The sequence below is a fragment of the Chaetura pelagica genome, unplaced genomic scaffold (genome assembly GCF_000747805.2).
Source record: "Chaetura pelagica isolate M959 unplaced genomic scaffold, ChaPel_1.0 scaffold90, whole genome shotgun sequence".
Classification (NCBI taxonomy): Eukaryota; Metazoa; Chordata; class Aves; order Apodiformes; family Apodidae; genus Chaetura; species Chaetura pelagica.
In genome coordinates, this window is record NW_009953496.1 from 17,015,900 (window position 1) to 17,038,059 (window position 22,160).

General features: G+C 39.7%; 1 protein-coding gene across 1 annotated transcript; it reads right to left on the minus strand.

The window, feature by feature from the left end:
- Nucleotides 1–2,759: 2,759 nt before the first annotated feature.
- Nucleotides 2,760–20,030, minus strand: ICK (intestinal cell (MAK-like) kinase). The gene is made up of 13 exons (XM_009999187.1): nucleotides 19,773–20,030; nucleotides 17,826–17,880; nucleotides 16,951–17,072; nucleotides 15,435–15,514; nucleotides 13,302–13,434; nucleotides 11,862–12,033; nucleotides 11,158–11,325; nucleotides 8,521–8,817; nucleotides 7,258–7,448; nucleotides 6,209–6,360; nucleotides 5,232–5,360; nucleotides 3,350–3,457; nucleotides 2,760–2,914 (listed from the first exon to the last, which is right to left on the minus strand). Exons 1-13 carry the CDS (start codon nucleotides 19,871–19,873, stop codon nucleotides 2,760–2,762), a joined length of 1,863 nt encoding a protein of 620 aa, XP_009997489.1. The 5' UTR covers nucleotides 19,874–20,030.
- Nucleotides 20,031–22,160: the final 2,130 nt, after the last annotated feature.

Here is a 22,160-nt window from a genome sequence, read left to right on the forward strand (position 1 = left end):
CAGGAATTTGCTTGAGTAAAGGCTACAAATGCTGCCATTATACTTAGCTAATTTCTGTCCCACTAAGTGAAAACTAGCAGAAGTGATTCTGAATATCAAGATTATTAGCTTTTCTTCCAAAATAAAGGTTTTAACTTGGGAAAGGAGGAGATATGACCAAAAAAGTACTACTTCTTTTTTTCCAATGTTTTGGCTGGACTGACCAAAACCTGAATGCTATAGTCAAGAAAATCACTTCAAGACTGATAAAGGCTGAGAGATTAAAGGCCAGGTTCAGAATAATCCTGTATTACTTTAAATACATGGACTAGTACCCATCCTTACTGGAGAGATGCAGGTGTCTCCAGAGGGCTTCCAAGCTCTCAGCTGAGCTGAATTTCTCTTAAAAGGATTCTCACTCACTAGTGTTTTAAAGTCAGTTCACAACAAGGAGCTTACATTTAGGTGCCTTTGGTCAGGTAGGATGAATCCACACCTCAGCAGCCCATTCTCACGACTTATCTCCTGCTTCCACCAGTAGGAATTAAGTATATGGAATAGTCTAGTTAAATTGCCTACTTAGGTCTATAATACTTAGGATACATTCAGGGTGTTCCCTCTAGAGACCAATTATTCAGTGATAAAATAAATTAAATTATACAGAGCCATAAATACAGATATTTATTGCCACCAAGAGAAACATCTTTCCAGTTCTAACTCAAATATACACATTTCCCTTTCCACTTTACTCAAAGACACCATCAGTGTGTGCTTTAGAAACTGAATGGCTGATTTATTTTGTTGCTATGCATTGGCATCACTGCTTTGGAAGCTGTTAGGTATGGTTTGGAGTTAGTATTTGCTACTAACAAATAACAGAGTAGCTGGACACATAACATGTCCTTGGCAAATATAAGTCTTACATGCATAATTTTTTTTAATGCATTGATCCTTTTGCTCCCTTTTTGTCTGGTACTGTCTCACATTGGATTGTGTCCATAAAAGCAAACAGAATCATAGAATCTCAGAATGTTAGTGGTTGGAGGGGGCCTCTGGAAATCATCAAGTCCACCCCACTACCAGAGCAGGATCATCTAGGGCAGGTCACACAGAAATACATTCAGACAGATCTTGAAAGTCTCCAGAGAAGGAGACTCTAAAACTCGTTATGGCTTCCCCTGTAGTGCTGATCCAGCAGCCTACTCTATGGTACAGTTTCCTCTAAGTCCCACATGTTCTCCATGGGAAGTACTGACAAGGCCAGTGTGTGTTATCAGTTTCCAGGCCACAGTGGCTGCCCTTTGTAGGTGCCAGAAGATCCCAGAGAATGGATCTCACTGACACACCAGCCATTCAGCTCCTTCGAAATGGCTGGATGCTGAGAACCATACCTGCTCTGATCCCTTTAGACTGGATTTAAGTCTCATACGATTTGCCTGATCTGTTCAGTCTCCCTTTTGGACATAGCACGATTTGGAAGCAGGTGTGGGCACATGAAGAGCTATCACTAGTAAATGTCTGCCCAGACGTCCTGCAGGCACTGCCAATCTCAATGATTCTGATGACAACCTCAGCACAGCCAACTTGTCTCTCTTGGAGACCAACGACCTGGACCTGCTTGCTTGCCATCCTCAAGGACTCAAAGCTTTGCCTTCTTATTCAAGAGTTCAAACGTCTTTCCATTGTATATTTCAAAGAAAGTCACAAAGACTTCCAGGTCCTGACTCCTGTACCTGGGCTGGTTCAGGAGGAGGAAGACATCTTGTGATGCAAAAGCATTTATGCCCTTTGAGGCAGGGGAGCTCACTAATCCTCTCTCCATCATTTATCAACAATCCTGGTCAATAGGGGAGGTGATCTTAGACGTCCTTTCCAACCACGATGATTCTCTGATTCTATGATTTTATACTCTCAATAGCAAAATAAGAAGAAACAGGATCCAATTTTTCTCCTTAGAAATCATTTGACTGAATTGAAAAGAGGTAGGTCCACATTCTATTTCATAGTGAACAATGCCAAGAAGCAACTTTGAAGTAGGACAAAAGAGAAAACAGATCTACAGAAGGGTATTCGCCCTTCACCAAACAAGGAGATTCCCCACATTTGATAAAGGCAAAAGAATGGAGCTGGAAAGCTGGAGAGCAATCCAACATAAACCTTTCAAAGGCAAAAATAAATTTTAAAAAAAGCTGACTTTCAGCAGCCTCTCGGTGACTGGAAAGGGGAGTTTAGACTGTGAAGTCACCCATTCCTTTGATGTCAGTACAAAGAAAGTGAGTATAGGACAACAGAAGGGTGGCATCAAGATGTGGCACCACTGAAATTATACAGCCTCATTTAGCACATAAACTTCAGAAAATGTCTAATGAATGCCCTTTACTCAGTACTCCTCTTCCACTGCAATATTGCACCACTTTGCTTTTTTTACTCACATTTATAAAAAACGTTGAATCTAATATGGAAAAGTTACATTTTAAAAAAGTTTGTTATAAAAATTTATCATACAAAAATGCCAAACCCCCTAAGCCATATATACAAAATGTACCAGATTTATGAAAATAACTGGACCCAATTATATAACTAAACTCTTTTATACAAAAAGGTACAAGATTGCATCCAAATTAATACAAATGAAAGTAAAAAAAAAAAAGAACCTTCAAAATGTCCCGCTCATAGAAGATCTGTTTCTTTAAAATTTACAGGTATATAAAACAGTATCAAATTGTCTGGTGTGAGCCACCATTTCATGGGAAACATGGTTCAGATGGCACGTGCACACGTCACCGGTGAGCACCGTACTTTGCAGCCCAGTCAACGCGCCCGTGAATGGGCTGAGCTGGTGGCAGGAGGGGCATTAACCTTGGTGTGCTCTTCGTGGGTGAACTGAAGGATGGCTGTCCTAGATGGGGTCTCACTGTCTTCAGAGAAGCATAATCTAAGGAACAACAGAAAATGGCATAAGATAAAGGTTCAGTGAGTAGCTGTCTACACTGAACAGCAACTGGATGCAGATCCATATCCTCGTTTCTTCAGGAAATAAGCCTCCTTTTTTAATAGAACCTGCTGATGTGAAACAATAGTGGATCCAATCCCTAAAATCTTACCAGACAAGAAGGATTTATATCACCGATTTGACAGCTCTCACACCCACCTCTAAGTCCCACTTAAGTAATTTTGTGGATAAAACCACATCAAGTAAATAAACCAAAACCTTCTCCATATGAAGCTCTGCAAGGTTACAAACTGTAGTTCCAGTCAGTCAAATACTCATATATAAAGTAAAGCAAAGATATGTAGGTCAGCGCTGCATATAAACAGCATTACCAGAGTAATGAGCAAGGGACCAAGACAACTTTGGTACTATACTTACTAGAAGACGGATCCACAACTGGTGCTAACTGAACCCTCTGCCCAGCAGAGCCTACTTCTTTCTTCAGAAATGAAGGGATACAACCACTAGTTAGACCACCTATGGGCCCTGAAAAAAATGGCAAGAAACACTCAAGCTCAACACAACAGATTTCCCATGTTATCAACAGATGACAAAGGTGGGCACTGATGGGTCATATTCAAGATCAAGCCTGGTCATGGATTCATGAAAATAAGAACTTCATTGAAGACACCAGAAATCCACAGATCCTATGTATGTGTACCTGCATTTAGGATACTGTCAGCATCAGACTGCATTAAAGATGAATGGAAAACAAGTACAAATTGTACTTTCAGAAGGGTAATTTTTGTTTCTCCCTGACATCTCAGCTTTTTCAAGGTTTCTCAAAGCTTTAAAAACTTATCATTTCAGTTGTAATTACTTTGTTTGACTTTCAGCAATTAGGGACTATTAGTATACTCACTCTTGATTTCTCTGCAGTGAGTCTGGGGCTCTGGTGATAAACAAAGCTCTTACTGAAGCCAGTAAGAGCACAACTTAATAAGTCAGGACAGATTCATATTCCAAATTTGGAAAGTCAGCTACAAAACTTGTCCCTAAGATGAGCAGGAACAGATCTGACTGATGTGTAGGATAAGCCATAGAAACTGGAACAGAAAAAGTTATAAATAAAACAGTCCAGAGTCAACGCACAGGTGGACACTAAACAAGTGGGCATGCACAGAGCAGATCCATCACATGTGCCTACAACATACTAGAGCAGTAGAGCAGTGGCAAAGCATATTGTGGGGAAAAATGGTAGTAAGTAAAAAAGGGAAAAAAATCTAATGATATCCTATGCAGCTACGAAAGAAGCAAAAATCTATAGAAGAGCCAGGAAGGAGACATGAGCTATGTATATAAAGGTTCTCATGTAGTCCAGCCATTTACAACATCCTTCCATCTTGAATTTTAAAGAACAATTTTCTGATTAAATTACATTCAGAATTTTAAGGTTTTTATTTTTTTTAAAACCAGAGTTTCTAAAGGCCCAAAATGTTTCTTTGGGTCAAGATTCAACTGAAATTTTCTCAAACATTTTCCTAACAGCAAATGCAAAACAAATACTGAATTGCACAACTGAAACATCACATGAAAACCAGAAGCCAAGAAAAACTGAAAGAGAAAACACACAGATACAATCTAGAAACATCAACATGTTTAAGTAATATCTGGTAAAATCTAACATAAAAATCTACAAATTAATTACTTGAGATCAAATAATAGGGATTAAATACCTGAAATACCAAATGCCCCAAAAACCTGAAGAAGAAAAATTGGAGAGTTTTGCTTGTTGTCTGTATTGTTTTGAAACTACAATTATTTCACTATTTTAGACAGCATCAATTAAAAAAAGTGATGAAAAATTACAGATTTCATTTGCTTTATTCACATAACAAGAGTGGTATGCATGGCTATTTCAATTTAGACCAGCTTCCTCCTCTCTGACAGTCATTTATGCTCCAGCTGGGGTAAAATAATTTGGAAACCTGAAAATATGACTTATAAAAATTGATAAGGGAAACTGAAGGTAAGATCAAATATTTCAGGTTGAACAGATTAAGCTGTCCAACCCTGTATGAATGTGGTACTTCAAACCAGACTTTTGGGGATTCACGATAAGAAATTACTATGTTTCAGTTTAAGGTAATCTCCAAGGAAGGTGCTCCTAACTGGTTTTGACAGGAAGAACAGACACAGTAGCAAGTTATCTTCAGAGCAGATAATGCATTAGAAACAGGTGACCTCAAAATGCAGCTGTTTGGAATTGCAGAGACATCACCTGTTATCTTTTCCCAGAGCATTCAGCATAGCTTCTTACCTGAATTCATCCTGTTAATACTTCCTCCCAAATCAGAAGCTTTCCCTGGCAAGCCAGAACTGGGCCAGGAATTAGATGGAACAGACTCTTTGTTTGAAGTGGAGACTGTGCTATTCCTTGTGCTTATTCCTATTGCAAAAAGGCAAAAATTAACACACTGAAATCTCTGTTGTTAAGCAGCCTTGCATTCATTTCACCTGATGCACAGTCTTAGAGCAGGTGTCCAGTTCTGTGAACTTAACCAAAACCTCTTCACTCTTACCATGCCTCTGCATTACTTCCCACCTTCTCATACAGGAATGCTATGACTAGCCATAGGCTCTAATCCTGCAAAGTTAATACTGTCACTATTCCACTAGCATCAATGACTGCTTATGTCAATGGAAAAGGGTCCTTACATCAAGGCCACAAATATTCTCAACTCACAGAAAGCAAACCCTGCTATGTAAATGAAACCTACGCTTCTAATCAGACAGTGCATTTTACAGCTTTTAGCCCAACAGTGACAAAACAACCTGAGAGGAAATAATGGTAGATTAGACTTCTCATAGTTCTGTACTTCCGTTTGGTGTATATACAGGCGTCCCTGCCCATGCAGGTGACTTGGAACTTGATGATCTTTAAGGTCCCTTCCAACTCTAACCATTCTGTGATTCTATAGATACCACAGATTGTGCAAACAGTTCAGATTGTGCAGTAGAGTTCATGTGTCATCTATTAGTTGTGTTTAATACACTTGCCATGTTTAAGCAGAGTACCTAACATACAATGACGTGCTCACAACTTATGGTTAAGAAAAAGCACGCTTGAGATTATTGTGTTTTACAATCTCCTCTAGTAACACAACTTCTAGCTACTCCACTCTACTGAAGAGGTCCAGTTTGAAATTCACTGAAATCAGCTGTTTTCAGGATTTATGTCAGCTAGACTGCTGTTGGAATTACGGGAAGAAAAAAGAATTAAGTATTTTTACTAACCAGGCAGATACCTAGAATGTCTCAAGTAGTGTTGCTTTGCTGCAGAAACTCGGACTGTGGGAGTGTCCTGCTGTGGAAAGGTTGCGTGGGAAGGCGCACTGCTGCCAGACCCTACAGGATCTGTAGGCTTCAAGTCCAAAATGCTTTCAAATCTGCAACCCAAAAATTGCTACACTTAGTCCAATTCTTATAGCATATGTCTATCCACAGTTGGCCTTCTATTCTTCATCCCGTCTCCAGGAATCATTTCCTCATACTATGTTTGCTATAGCAGAAACACACAGACAACAGGGAATATTTTTCAACCAGAAGGAACAAAACTGACCATGAAAATCAGATTTGGGCTTCTACTTTCCTTCCACATTGATTTTGCAGTTTTTGTAAATCATGCAGTAAGTTGTTCTTCACCGCATATGATCCATTGAAACTGCAGCTTAGTCACTCAAAGCAGCTTATATGCTGTTGGCTGTAAATTGGCTTTGAACTGGAAGGGGGTAGATTTAGGTTAGACGTTAGGAAGAAACTGTTCACTATGAGGGTGGTGAAACACTGGCACAGGTTGCCCAGGGAAGCAGTGAATGTCCCCTCCCTGGAAGTGTTCAAGGTCAGGCTGGATTTTTGAGCAACCTGGCCTAGTGGGAGATGTCCCTGCTCATGGCAGGGTGGGATTTAGATTATTTTTAAGCCCCCTCCAACCCAAACCATTCTGTAATTCTATGAGTATGTCAAAATAGCTCCTATGTGAAATACAAAATTTATATTCAAAGATTAACTAGGGAAGACTTCAGCTAAGCATCGTTTTCAGCACGGAAAAATTAACTATTGTATAGAACTGTGCACTGTCCGTCAAAAAACGTATTTTAATTCAAAGTTCAGTGTTCAATAAGCAGCCAAGGCAAAGCAGGAGAGAAACAAGCTGCGTGTCCTTTACCAGCCTGGATGTATGTTTCTAGATCTACAGGAAGAATAAAGGGCAACATTATGAAAAAAGAGGTAAAGCCTAACAAATAAGACCAAATAGCAAGTGGACATAAAAGAAACCAACTCACCTACAAAGAGTTTCATCATTCTGCCTCTTCTTGCTTTTCAAGTCTATTCTTGTGATGGAAGAGCTGAAATCAAGGTCTTCCAAGTCATCCCAGTCTTCAGAAGTCTTCACTGCTCTAGCAAGATGTCCCCATCTTCGCCTAGTTTTCTGTTTAAGTTCACCATTTATATTCTCAGTCCCAGCTGAAGTTTTCTGCTATAAAGATTGAAAAAAACCAAACATGCACTTACACCAGGTGAAGGGAACAAAGAGGACTTTTTTTTTCCTGTCTCAAAAGAATAATAGTGGTGGTAGACACAGAATAACAGAATCCTAATCCTTCATTAAAGTTGCTAAGAACACAATCTGTAGTGTGTAGACATTATTACGTATCTTCTGCATTTCATCATGCGATGAAGTATCTTGCACTAACAAGAATAATTTTCTTAGATCTCAATTTCAATTCTGTTGCCCAATACGCCTTCCAAACAATTAGTTCACACTCAATTTTTATTTCTTGACCCATCCTGGGAGTACAAAGCTGCAGGCACATTCATGTTTCCACAAACATGAATAGATTTTTATAAAACGTATTTTTCTTGTGGGACACCATAGGTACAAATTTGTGTTTCTTCAGCCATTAAAGCTCATTAGTACATTTTAACCTTGTGCAACTCTGAATGCAGCCAGTACAGACCCTACTTAAGACTTATTTCTTAGCAGCAGCATGCATGCTGTCTGCTCTCATCATCTATCTTATAAATCCCATTTCCTTGTATAATCACGAGAAATGGCAGGTTCTTATGCTGCAAGAAGAATCTGTTTTCCATGACGAGTACAGAAGTCCAAAGGGATTATTATTCTCAGTCACATAAACTGGATGCCTTAAATGGATGAAGGCAATAGTCCATCTCCCTGTCACTTCAATATTATTTAGCTTAATATTTTTCCTTCTGGCATCAATCCCATTAATATTCTGATCATTGTATAACCTTTTCACTTGTAAGACATTACAGTGTCATCCTAAGTGGTGTTTTGTAACAAAGTGAAGCACAAAATGGCTTTGAAATGAGAAGTCAACTTGCTTTTTTTATAGCAATTTGATTTAAATTTCAACAGAGTAACTTCCAGTTTCTTGCATAAAGCTATAACTATTTTTTATTCCTATTTCCTGTTCTTTTAGTGCAGTATAAGAACCTTGAAAGAGAACAAGAAAAAGAAACACAATTAAGGAAAAATCAGGCTGTATATCAGAAAGTGTATCTTATACTAGATGGACCTTTACCTGCTGAGGAACCTTATTGTGAATTGCAGGCAGAGGAATCTTGCTAGACTTGTCCTCCTGTGTGTAGTTATTGTGCTCCATTCCAGAGGTGTCTGTCTTATATGGGTACACCAAGTGCTGAGAAGGCTGGCTTTGCTGAACAGGCCTTGATGAAATGCGGGCATGAGATTTTGGAGGGGGTTGTGCTGGAGGGACAGGCTTAATATGCAAAGATGATTTATTATGCAACTCCTTTTGTTTCCCCAGTTCCTGAACTCCCAGGGCATGCCCAACCTGGAAGTACGGATAGCGAAGTGCCTAAAACATAATCAAGATATTAGGATCCAACTTAAGTAACCAAAGTTTTTAACTTACCCTAAGTCTATGAGATGATACAAATTTTATTTCCTTTTTTCTGGGGTGGGCAACAGCAGAAGACTCATCTCTCAACACTACATTCTGTTGAGTATAATCCACTTCAGAATAATGCTGCAATAGTAGAAAAGTTTCAAAGGATACAAAGTTATCAAATCCTCTGTGAACTTCCACAAAAGCAAAAGGTTCTGCAGAGATAAGATACTTAACCAGGTACATGGCATCTAGAGGCATGTTCCATTATGTGCTGTCTCTGTGTGTTTGTGTAAGTGCATCTGCAAACACACGTCCACCTGACATCACAGATTCAGCCATCGAGACTTGAATGAGCCCAGAGACTCCATCTCTTTCATTCTCCAGTGTCAAGACTGGATCAAGTCAAAGAAATATCACCCTTATTAAAATTAGCCTCTTTTTTGGAAGACTTGATGGTAAAAAATATCTTCACCCTGTCTTACAAGTTATTATGGAGTTTTTAGTTAGGCAGTTAATGTTGCTGTTTCAGTTATACTAATTTTCCCAGACATTTCACTTCAAAAAGCTTCCAAATCTCATATTCCTCACCATATTTAGACCTTAGTGTAAAACATTTCTTAATAGCTACTAATACCAAGTTTTAGTGAATATTTTTTGCTTTCCATTACCTTTGAGAGTTCTTAATATATTTTACTTTTAGCTGCTTCAATTAGCCTTAAATCTTTTTATTACAATTTTTACTGAATGTTTGTTGCAAACACAAAAGTTCAGCTATGCTCCTATTGAAGTCAGATGTGAACAAAAAATCACATCTGTTTTTCAAAAGGTGTTCTGCTCATTTCATGAGTTGGTTACTACCACTACAGTACTGATACCTGCAATCAGTGGCTAGCATCAACAGCATCAACTAGACCATTATTTGTGCAATACTGACAACTTGGGTTATGCTTATATACAGGATGTTGAGACAGGGCAATTGAGCAAAACTGACTGCCCAGCAAACTGCCTTGCATAAGGTAGCTTGACCCAAACAAGACTGGGTTGGATAAACCAGCTCTCAGTCCCACCGTCTGCTTAACAGCCAGGCCCAGAGGGTGGTGATCAGTGGAACAGAGTCTGGTTGGAAGCCAGTAGGTATTGGTGTACCCCAAAGGGCAATATTGGAGCAAATACCATTAAACATCTCCATTAATGGTGTCGATGGCGGTGCAGAGCGCACCCTCAGCAAGTTTGCTGATGACACAAAACTGGAAGGAGTGTCTGATACACCAGAGGGTTGTGCTGCCATTCAGAGGGACCTTGAAAGGCTGGAGAAACAGGATTATGGGAACTTCATCAAGTTCAACAACCAAGTCCCTGCCATTGGGGAGGAACAAGCCCATGCACTAGTATATGCTTGGGTCAAGAACCTGGAAAGCAGCTTCGCAGAAAAGGACACCTGGTAGACACCAGGCTGAACATAAACCGCTCTGCTATTGCATGAATGGTTCCGATTGTAAAGGCATGAGCAGGATGGGAGGTGGTGATCCTTCTACTCTGCTCTGCATTAGTGAGGCCACAACTGCAGTGCTGTGTGCAGTTTTGTGCTGCCCAGCAATAGAAACAGTCCAGGCAAGGGCCACAAAGACAGTTAAGGGACCGGAGCATGTCACACATGAGGAAAGATTAAGTGAACTGGGATTGTTCAGGCTGGAGAAGAGAAGGTTCAGGGGGATCTTACAAATATGCAAATAGCAGAAAGGAAAGTGCAAAGAAGATGGAGCCAGGCTCTTTTCTGCAGTGCCCAGTGACAGGACAAAGACAATGGGCACAAACTGAAACACAGGTTTCCACTGAACATCATGAAACTTCTTCATTCTAAGGGTGACTGAGCACTAGGTGCTGCCTAGCGCAGGGGGTTAGACCAGATGACCTCCAAAAGCCCTTTCCAACTTCAACCATTCAGTGATTCTGTGGCACATTTCAATGGCAGTGAAAGAACAGCATCACAACCTCCAGCCATACATCCTACCTTCACTCTGCTGCTGTTCACAGTGACTAGATAATACTTAATTCAAGTGTATTTAGCCTGTGGTCACGCACCTGATCATTGAGCACATACCCCATACAGCTGACACTGCATGGAAAAGATAAGACTACTATCTTTTAACTACTCCTCTTTGTCTTGCAAATTGTTCTTTGCTTCTACTCTTCTCCTTTTCAAACACTGCACCTCTGAGTAACTGTTAATCGACTGACTATAAAAGGTGTCTGAAAGTGAGAGGAAGTGTCACATGTAGATGGGAGAAAGAGAAGACAAAACCAAACCTGACTAGCTGTTGGCCGCTTTTTGGGGTCCCACTGCAGCATGTCTCTCATGAGCTGCACCGCTTCACTGCTAGCATTAGGTATGAGGGTTTTTAGGTTGTTAGGTACACACTGAGGCCAGCGAAAATTCATGGAGGCTGAAAGTTGGTAGCCTTCAGGCCAGTCGTTCTGGAAGAATGAGATTTCCAATTACAAAGACAGTTCAGCTGTAAAATATCATAGTGCCTAAGTACGCTAGCATATATTCTATCAGATTTTGTCCAACTTACTTGAAACTATATTAAAGATTTCACTAGCAAATTTCACCTCAAACATCTGGTGACAGGGAATTCTTGCTTTACATCCAACCAAGTAAAAGGAACAAACTGAAACAGGAATTAGTATTCTTGCTAGCCTCTTAAACCACAGGTTTATAAGCAATACGCAAAAGAAAATTAAACTGCCATCTAATGAAATCAGTCCAATTACTTTGTTTGCTGTTCAGAGGTCTAGTCCTTCTCTAAATGCCAGGTTTTACAGCATAATTACACAATGCTTATTTCACAGAAAACAAATTTTAATTTAATTTACTATATGTGAGATCAACACCATACAATAGCAGTAGAGCATGAAAACTGATTATTTTTATGCTTACTGCTATTGTGCTATTCTGTATTGTAGAACAGCTCCAGTGTTACTGCAGTGTGGAAAGTCACTTTAACTACCTTCTTTGGCGTTCCCAAAACTTGGCAAATTTTGAATATAGTATCTATTTCACTGGCGCCTGGGAAGAGAGGCCTCAGTGTGTAAACTTCTGCCATTATACAACCAACAGCCCAAATATCTATGGGAGAACTATAGCTGGTGGATCTCAGAAGGACTTCAGGGGCCCTGTACCTGTAAGAGAGAAAAAATAATTTAAAAATCTCAACTCAATTCAAACAGACTTATACAGAACCACAGCATCACTTAGATTGGAAAAGACCTTCAAGATCATAGAGTCCAACCATTAACCCTACTCTACCAAGTCCAGTACTAAGCCATGTTCCCAAGTGCCACATCTAGACAACTTTTAAACATATCCAGGGACAGTGACTCATACATTAAATTATTCAACTCTTCATTCTTTGCTTTTAAGAACAAACATCCCTAAAAAAGCTCCTATCCTACATAGGACTTGCATTTTTTTCTACAATGAAGAATTAAACCATACACGGCTTCTTGTAATCTGTCTTATGCCTTCCTGACATGCTGCAATCCCAGCATGTCCCACCTGCCATATCAGGCTTCCTCTTAGGATCATAGAATCATTAAGGTTGGAAGAGACCTCAAAGATCATCAAGTCCCACATCCCCTTCCCTGAGCAGGGAACCCTACCACTAGACCAGGTTGCACAAAACCCCTCCCCAGCTTTCCTCTTGGCCCCTTCAGGTACTGGAAGGCAGCTATAAGGTCTCCCCGGAGCCTTCTCTTCTCTAAGCTGAACAGCCCCAACTCTCTCAGCCTGTCTTCATAGCAGAGGTGCTCCAGCCCTCTGATCATCTTGGTGGACCCTCTCCAACAGCTCCATATCTTTCTTGTGCTGAGGGCACCTGTACTGTACACAGTATTCCAGGTGGGGTCTCACCAAAGCAGAGTAGAGGGGCAGAATCACCTCCCTGGCCCTGCTGGCCACACATCTTTGGATGTAGCCCAGGATGCAGTTCCTCTCTGGGCTCCAGTGCACACTGGCGGCTCATGTCGAGCTTCTCACCAACTACTACCTCCAAGTCCTTCTCCTCAGGACTGTTCTCTAGCCATTCTCCCCCCAGCCTGTATTTAGCAGAGTTGTTCTTTTCCAACAGATGTCAGGGTCGTTCAAGTCTCCCATGAGGACCATGGTTTGTGAATGTGAAGCTGCTCCTACCTATCTATAAGGTGCTTCATCTATATTATCCTCCTGCTCAGGCAACCTGTAGCAAACCCCCACCATGATGTCATCTTGGCCTTTCTCCTCCCTTCATTCATATGCTTCTGCCACCTGTGAACTGTCTTGCATGAACTGAAGCTTTTTGAATTATGCCAAGCTTCATAAAGAGGAGGCATCAGAAGTGGTATTGCATTCAGCACAAATATAATACTTCACTTCTTTAAAGGCCTGATGGTAGGTGAATACTGGCACTTACCACCTTGTAGATACATAATCAGTGTAAGGAGGCCTGGATCGGATTTCTCGGGCTAAGCCAAAGTCTGCTATTTTCACCAGTTCTGGTCCCATGCAAAGGAGGTTTTCAGGTTTTAAGTCTCTGTGAAAGAACCCTAAAATACAAATGAAATATTGATGTGTATTCCGATGCCACTCCCAGCTGTAGTCTTTGTTTTCCACCTGGATTGTTACGCTTTAGTTCTTACTGCTGAAGCTTGAATGTGTAACACATTCTATGACATCATAATGGGTGACGTCAACACAGGTGACATCAACATGGAAGATATAAAAAATGGGTGACATCATAATGGAAGACATAAAAAGGGGTGACGTCATAATGAGTGACATCATAATGGGTGACGTCATAATGTGTGACATCATAATGGGTAACGTCATAATGGAAGACATCAACATGGGTGACGTCATAATGGAAGATATAAAAATGGGTGACATCATAATGGAAGACATCAAAATGGGTGATGTCATAATGAGTGACATCATAACAGGTGACATCATTATGGAAGATGTCATAATGGAAGATATCAAAATGGGTGACGTCATAAATGGGAGCCAGTTCAAAATCCTACGTGGTCACCAGAGTCAGTATAATGCTTGTTCAGTCAGACTGTGTATAACATTACACACAAGTTGACTACCTTACAACAGTTCAGAGCAGTAAGCTCCCTTTTAAGTGACGCTTCAAGTGTGCACCATTTTAATTTTGGTTTCATTCCAACTGTTTTGGGAACTACAATGAAGACATCAAAAATTACTTCAAAAGTTCTTTTAAACCGAAAACAAATTAAATGTGAGGGTTTTTTTGCACGTTGAAGGTCCTCTTTAAGTCTGAGAACATAATCTGCAAGCACTCAGTTACTCATCTCCCCCTCTGATAGAGGATCTGAGTGTATTTTTTCAGTGCTCTCTGCATTCAGCAAAACTTGATCACAAATGAGCATTTGGCAAGAGCTCTTTCAATACACATGAAAGAAGAGGACTAGAATATTACGGAATATTGTCGCTGACATTTGCCTCCTCCCTTAGTCTGAAAAACTCGTCCTTTTGCTTCTTTCTTGCAGGCATTTGACACCACTGTCTCCTAAACACAGGTCCCTCTGTAGTACCTTACTTTAGCTCTATGACCTCCTTTTCAGAGACCTGCCAACATGCTATACTAAGTTAATCAGCAGTAAAAAATATTCTAGAAGATTGTGCTCCATTTGACAATTTATTAAAAAACAAGGTGGCTTAGATTTTTTGCACATAAAGTGGGGTAGGGTTGTTTTTTTTTGGTTTTAAGTATTTTATATGTCACTGAGACATAATGGAATTGCTAGTTTGTTTCTGGAAGAGTATCCAAGCCCCATTAGATCAGAGAACAACGCCATTAGCTTTAAAATGTTCCACAAAACCAAGTTAAATACGCTCTTCAACTGCTGGTCCTACAAGCCTTTCACTTCCAGGAATCTGGCCACTGCTGTTAGCTCTCTTCTGATAACCTCGAGAGCTGACCAACAACACATACGACAGAGTATTTAGCAGGTAGAATTGCAGAGGGCAGCAAAACATGGTGAGAAAATTATCTTTAAAATAAGTCCTTTTTTTTTTTAATAGTTAAGTGGGTCTTGTTACTACTGGCTGGTACACCAGCTTTAGTTTTTATCATTATTGTAAAAATTAGTTGGAAGGCCATGCCATTAAAGCTTTTTGTCACTCAGACTTTATTAATTTAAGTGTATCTTACAGAGAAAGTACAAGGATCAGGTGTCTGTGTGTACCTTGAGGAAAGAGTAATTCTTCCTTTACTCTCAATCTCAGGGGACTTTTACATCTATCAAGAAATGTGCCCATTAAGATCAGACGAGTTTTAGAAAGTGGCCAGCTGCCAGTTTGAGAAAGTAGAAATCTACAGAAAAGGAACTGAGCAAACCTCCACATTAAAATACCAGGCAACTATGCAATGTGGATATTTTAAGTAATCTGAATCACTGATACAGTGCCATTCTTTTAATCACTCCCTTTACTAAAATCATTGCTAGTGTACTCATTAAAAAAATTACACAGACACTATCTCACTCTCATTCAAAATGTTTACAACAAAAACACAACCTACCATGCTTATGGATAAATGCAAGCCCTTGCAGGATCTGATACATAATATTCCTAACTGTAGACTCAGGAAACAGTTTGTTTCTGTGGGATTAAAAAAAAAAAAAAAGGAAGAAATAAATATTAATGATTTAGTTCAAACATTAGCTTATACTGTCTTATGAACAAAAGATGACAATGACATTAAATATATCTGTATATTTATATAGTTTTAAATATATGTATTTAAAACACTCTCATGTGGTTTATTTCTTCAATAAAATGTACACAGTATTTGCAGAACTGTCATATTACATAATATTAAGACTATGTGACATGATGTTACAACTATGTGGGACAGTAAATTTAAAAAAAAAAAAAAAAGGAAAAGAAAAAAAATAAATGGGTCAAACTGAACAAATCTTAGCAGGTCATGAGGCATACTCCTCAGGACAGCAAGGGTTCATGTTAATTTAGGGGTTTTCATATATAGTTTCTTCCAGCCTTCCTTCTAGAGCATATACAAACCATCCTTTTGACTTTCCCTAGTTATTACCTAACTGCTGATGTGCTACTTCATTCTCTTTTGTTATCTGAAAAAACAATCTGCTACCACTGAAAACAAGAGGCTCTCATAATACTCAGGTGAGAAGATCAGTCATGGCAGGCATTTTAATGATAGATCCTCTTATCAAGGGAGGATTCTGATCAAACAGTTCTGTGTCAGCTGCCTCTGTGCACACCAAAGCACAGCAGAGATGGGTTGGGGTAGAAATCAGTGAAAATGTTATTCCAAAAGAACCTAACAGCAAATGAAGAAGATGGCCTGGAATTTATTTGATTTCCTGAGCTTGATCTCTCTCAAAAATACCTGAGCATTACATATTTCAGAACGAGATTGGCTACTAGAGTCAGCTTTTGATACTTGTTTGGTTTTATTTTTATTTTTAATTTATTTAATTACATACTTCCTCTACAGTCCCTTCCAGCAAAAATGGCAATTTTAACTAAGACAAATATTTTATTTTAACAAATAAATCCCACACTTAAAAGTTTGATTTATACAATATCTAACCAGTTCAAGACCTAGACAGACCACAGAGAATATTTTGAAATTTGATTCCTCATGATTACAGTTTTAAACACTTCATTAATTTATTTGAGGAGCCCATAGCAGAAGAGGTGGTGATACCACACTAACAGAAAAAACACTGCTAGTTGGAGTTCATACCTAGAAATCAGAAGTCCTAGGTTCAATGCCCCCTCAGTATGAGGGCTGTTAAAAGTCCATGGTTCCTAACTCTCAGAAGAGTGTCCTGCTTGTCTGCCAAGCTCATCTGGGAAGAGCCACAACTCTCACTACACTGTTTGGGATATGCTCAAAGGTGACAACCACAGCTCCTACTGCAAAACAGTTTAAAGCCATAGTGATCTAAGCCTAAACAAACAACCCAAAGTCCTTTGAAAAGTAACACGGATGTTAAAAGCACATCATGCAATGTAATAAATGTGTATCAGGATTGGGTAATGCTGTTACATACCTTTCTTTCATTAACTGATATAGATTTTCCTTCATATATTCAAACACAAAATACAGATGATCATTTTCCCTGATAACTTCTTTCAGCTTTACTACATTGGCATGGTTTAATTTCTTCAAAGACTAGAAACAGAAAATACAATCAGGATTTTACAAGGGTCTTACTCTAATAAAAAAGAAAAAAACCTCAAACTATTCCACTGATGCTGAAGACTTGACTTCAAAATTTCTTCAATATTTTAAATAATCAGACAGCTCGGAACAAAGACCAGATCTCTAAGGATTGCCAGATACATATACTGCATACATATCAATTTAATGCATTGATCCATTTGAAAGCCAGCTATCTGACATCACAGCAGGCACCAGAATAATTGCATTTTCTCTATAAGTAACTTCCTGACACTTTTCATTTACTTGCACTGGCCATAGTCAGGTTAGACTCAGGACTAAATATAACCCTGGAAATTTCTTCCTTGATATTGTGGATTAACTCTGGTGGGCAGTTAAGCTCATTCATCCCCCAAAGTGGAATGGGGGAGAGAATCACAAGGCAGAAAATGAGAAAATTTGTGGGTTGAGACAAAGACAGTTTAATAGGTAAAGCAAAAGATGTGCACACAAGGAAAGCAAAATAAGGAATTTGTTCAGCGCTTCCCATCAGCAGGCAGGTGTTCAGCCATTTCCAGGAAAGCAGAGCTCTATCACATGTAATGGCTATTTGGGAAAACAAATGCCACCAACTCTGAACATCCCTCTTCCTCCTCCTTCCCCAGTTATGTTGGGGACAGTTTTTGATAAAACGAGTGGAAAGAATTTTATGTTACCCCAAAATGTCACAGGGATCGTCTAATTTTAAGTCAATGAGACAAGTACCTTAACCTCTCGAAGGTTCATACATTCCTCCCAGGAATAAAACTTTCTCTTCATTCTGCAACAGTAGAGCAAAAAAACCCAATTAATACACGGTCAACATCAACTAGTCTTAGACCTGTGAGTCTCATTAGGTCTTAACAATTTAGTTCTTCCATCAAAATATGTGTCCTTTGTCAAAAAACGCTTTGCTTCTAGAAAAGTGTACTCTTAACAGAATTTCAAAGCATTACCATTACGCAGGATTGCCTTTTTCATATATTTATCTTGCTGCAAAAAAAAAATTCAGAGCCTTCAATAAGTCAGAGCATGCTATTTTTCCTTCCAGCACCCAAAGTGGTGAAATAGAGTCTAATTGTAAAAAGGACAAGATGTTATGACAGCTGTTAACAACTGAGACTAAGTTTTGAAGCAAATCTAACAAAGACCAAATTAAATCACTTCATTGGGTCTCAACTTTTACTATATTCTTCTTGCTCCTCTTCTCTATATTTTGATTTCTCTGTAATTTCAATGCCTTTCCCCTCTAAGTTGTATTTCTTCATTTTTCAGTGTCCACTGCTCCTCATGCTTTTCACTCCTGTGTGAGTTGCACCTATCATGCCGACTGCTTTTCAAATTCTGCCTTTCCTTTCCAGCTTGTAATCAGTTCTGCTCTATCAGAAACAAACTGTGTGGCATATCTGTTTTCTACTAAGCCTGAATATAACTCTGAACATAATATCTGCATGTAACATATGGTCCTATTTGTTCATATGAATTTGATTACAACTCAGCTCCTTCACACGTAACTCTATGCTTTAGGACCAAGAGGATGAAGGCTCACAGGTACACACATCCAAAGAGCCCATACTAAACTTACAAAAATACTCAGTTGCTTAAGAGTCTGGATTCAAAGGGAGTTAGGCACCCTTCGAAGTTCTCAGTTTTTGTCAGACCTCAATAATATTTCAGTATTACTTACTATTGTAGTTAAGTTTCCAGTTTGAAATCCGCTCTTACAATTAGAATAGTTTTAAGAACTACAAGCCCTTCATGTTGTGAGGGGGTCTGGATTTCTTTTTTTATTTAAACAGTGTTTTTGTGGTTGCTGTCTTGTGCGTTCAGCCACCAGGCCACTTCTGCTCCTAACAATGGACTGGCATTAACATGTAGGCTAACCAGGTCCTATCTTCTGGTTTGTTCTGAAACTTCACAGTTTCTATCATATTGCAAAATGAAAATCCAATGTGCTTCTGGCAAGGTTTGATACAGGAAAAATACCCTCGGCACAGAGGATGTATGTTGCTAAAGCCAGCTATTGACTGTTCATACAAAACAGCATTGTACTGAAAGCTCTTTTGATGAGTACGTACCTGGGTCACGGTCGGTATTTCAGGAAGGTGCCTGCAACCCCTTACAGCATTGTGCTCTTACCACAGCTAGGACAACTAAGCTATTTACAAACTGAGGTCACTGCCAAAGAGGCAATGAACATCAAGTGGATTTCTCAAGGAATTTTAAGAAAATCTTAAGCTGAATAGACCAATACATAATACCATACAAAGATACAGATAATAGACAATGAGATCCCCTGTGTTAATTATTACTGCAGTGTTAACCACACTGGAGATCAGACCATGAAACGTATGTTCCATGTAAACAGCAGGGAAAGGGCTGAAGATTCCACAGCAGCATCACAGAATACTCTAAATAATATACACCATACACGTCTAACTGCACATAGTAACAAATCACTACTACAATAAGCCTATGTATCTCATCTTCTTTATCTTCTGCTGGGGCTTTGGAGGATATAAGGAACCTGAGCTTCTTATGCTGCCCCAATACAACTTCAAAAAAATGTTGTGTGGAATGTGAAGTACTCAAATCAGAATAACCAAGTGATGCTGACCCCAGAATGGAAAACCCAGGACCATCCACTGTTAAGTAACAAATGAAAATACTTACTTTTTAATGGCTATTAGCTCTCCAGATTCAATGCTTCTCCCTAGGAGGACAGAGCCGTAAGTCCCATCACCAAGCTGTCTGATAGTTGTGTACCTATTCATGATGAGGATACTTTAGCTGCAAGGCATTTCAGTCCTTAGTGTTTCTTGTGCTTCTCCTCCGAGTGTAACCAGTTCTTTCTGTGGCAGCATAAATATAAAGCACTCAGGACAGTGTGAACAGTTGCAGGAATAATTTTTTCAAGACTTAGCCTTTGGTCTGAAAGCACAGAACATAGTAAGTTTTATTTCTGTACCCTTCTGAGATGGCTTGTTTGCAGACCCTATTCTCCTCCAACAGATACTCCTTGTAAGCTACATGCAAACACTTGTCTAGGTCTCTCACAAGGAAGGGCCAGCCTGCATCTGGACATACCTGGGTATGTTCCCCAAACCCACTCTGACACTAAAGCTAGAGATCCTTTACAGCAACTTTGCAGGCAGACCTGCAAAGAGAAATTATCTCTAAAAGCAGAAGACAAGGAGGTCTCATAGCTTGGAGAAAAAAGTCTGCTATCAGAGAAACAGAGAATTACAGAAAGATACCAGAGAATTGATTGTAGCCAAGTTATCAGACACGTAAGTCACCATCTCACAAGTTGTATTGCCATCAGTTAAAACAAACCAACTTCTTGATATTCCATCATGGCTGATGAGTTTTGTCTTCTGTAAACTGCATTTAAACTACATTTCCACACTTTTTTTGGTAGCAGCCTTAAATCTCTCCTCCATCTTGCTTTATTTCACAAAGCCAAATTATTATTTTAAAAGTAATGGGATTGTGTTGCTTCAAATCTGAACTGACACCAGTGCAGAGCCACAATCCTGTAGATGCAAAACATTGTGAAAATCCTTTGTTTTCAAGTCCTCTAAGCCTGTTAGTCCCACTAACACTGACACAGGAACAAAGAAACATTAGGAAATTATGCATTAATATACCATTGGACAATTTTACACATAATGTATGAAAAACAACCAGCATGTCTCTCACGCTGATCTCAGGTGCTATCTCAGACAGGCAGGAGGAACTGCTCTCCAGCAGTACTCATCTCTCTCCACACACATTCTACTGAGAACCATGACTGAGGACCTTAGAGACCTAATCCCACATTTTGTAGCTTTTTGCCAAAGAAGACAGAGCCTGTCTGTACAAATGGCACTTAGGAGCACCGGTTTCTTTTTGGCTGGTTTTCAGGCTGTGCACCTGCATAACACAAAGCTATGTATAGGTGATATTCTGCATCCAGTTAAAAAAGCTTTGGTTACTCCATCTGGTCAATGACTGGGTGATAACTCAGAAGCCTTGGCACTCAGGCCTTTATTCAGGTCTGGGCAAAAATTTCAAACAACAAAGCCTTGCATAGTCTCCTAGTCTGCAAATGTAATATTTATTAGCATCCTAACAGATTTTATACAGTAACTTCAAACTGGAACAGATGGGACTTGTGGGTTTTTCGGCACATACTCTCCTAATGACAAAGTTCTGAAACTGTAACCATGGCAGATGTGATGGCTTCCAATTCATGTACCCTGGCTCACCATTCACATATCCCTCTCCAGGGGACTGTGACTGCAGACTGAAGGAGCATCTTTGCCTTATGTTTGATAACCACAGCAAACCGACAGATGCATAACACTGCTTCTGCTATGGGAATTGACTAAACTTCAGCCTGCAGAATGCTTCCCCTCAGCAGAGTCCCACTGAAAGCACTGAAAAGAGCACGGGTCTCTGACAAGCAGTTTGCAGAGCTACAATCTAGTCTAAGTTCTAGTCTACAATTACCATCTAGGCAAATTCACATCGTCAGAGGATTTAAATACAAACTGCAAAACTGTCTTCGAGTAAAAGTGTGTGATGATACTAAACAAAATTAAAATAAAAGCCTTATTTTACCATAGTGTAACACCACACTCAGAATCCACCTCACCTACAAGCGTTATTTTCCTTAAAAAGAGAAGAAAGCTCCTTTAAAAGCAAACCAAATTTGATGAATCAGGACTCCTTTCTGACTCTCAGTGTAACCCAAGCTCACTCCTTTGCTTCAAAGAAGGACCCTCTCCCGTTTGAAGGGCTGCAGCGCCGAGAACTGAAAGTGAAACTGGCTCACCCTGCCAAAGCTGGGGCGCGCTAACAGTAAATAATCAGCAATTGCCTTTTAACATTTGTTCCCCGCTTTGGCAATAACCTGAAGGCGTTACGAGCAGGATGCACCGAGCAAGGCGTGGTTTAAAGCCGCGGGTCTCGATGGATCTTATCTCCGCAGCCTCTGTTTATGTTTGTTGCCGCATGCGGCGGGGGTGCCCGGTGGGGCGAGAGCCGAGGAGCAGGGGAGGCCTGGGGCAGGGGGAG

Coding starts and splice junctions, on each gene's coding strand:
- ICK (XM_009999187.1), bottom strand. CDS start 19,873: ATGAATAGGTACACAACTATCAGACAGCTTGGTGATGGGACTTACGGC. Junction 12,034..13,301: donor GATTATGTATCTACAAGGTG/GTAAGTGCCAGT, acceptor TCTCTCTTACAG/GTACAGGGCCCCTGAAGTCC. Junction 2,915..3,349: donor AGTTGTGGATCCGTCTTCTA/GTAAGTATAGTA, acceptor GTTGTTCCTTAG/ATTATGCTTCTCTGAAGACA.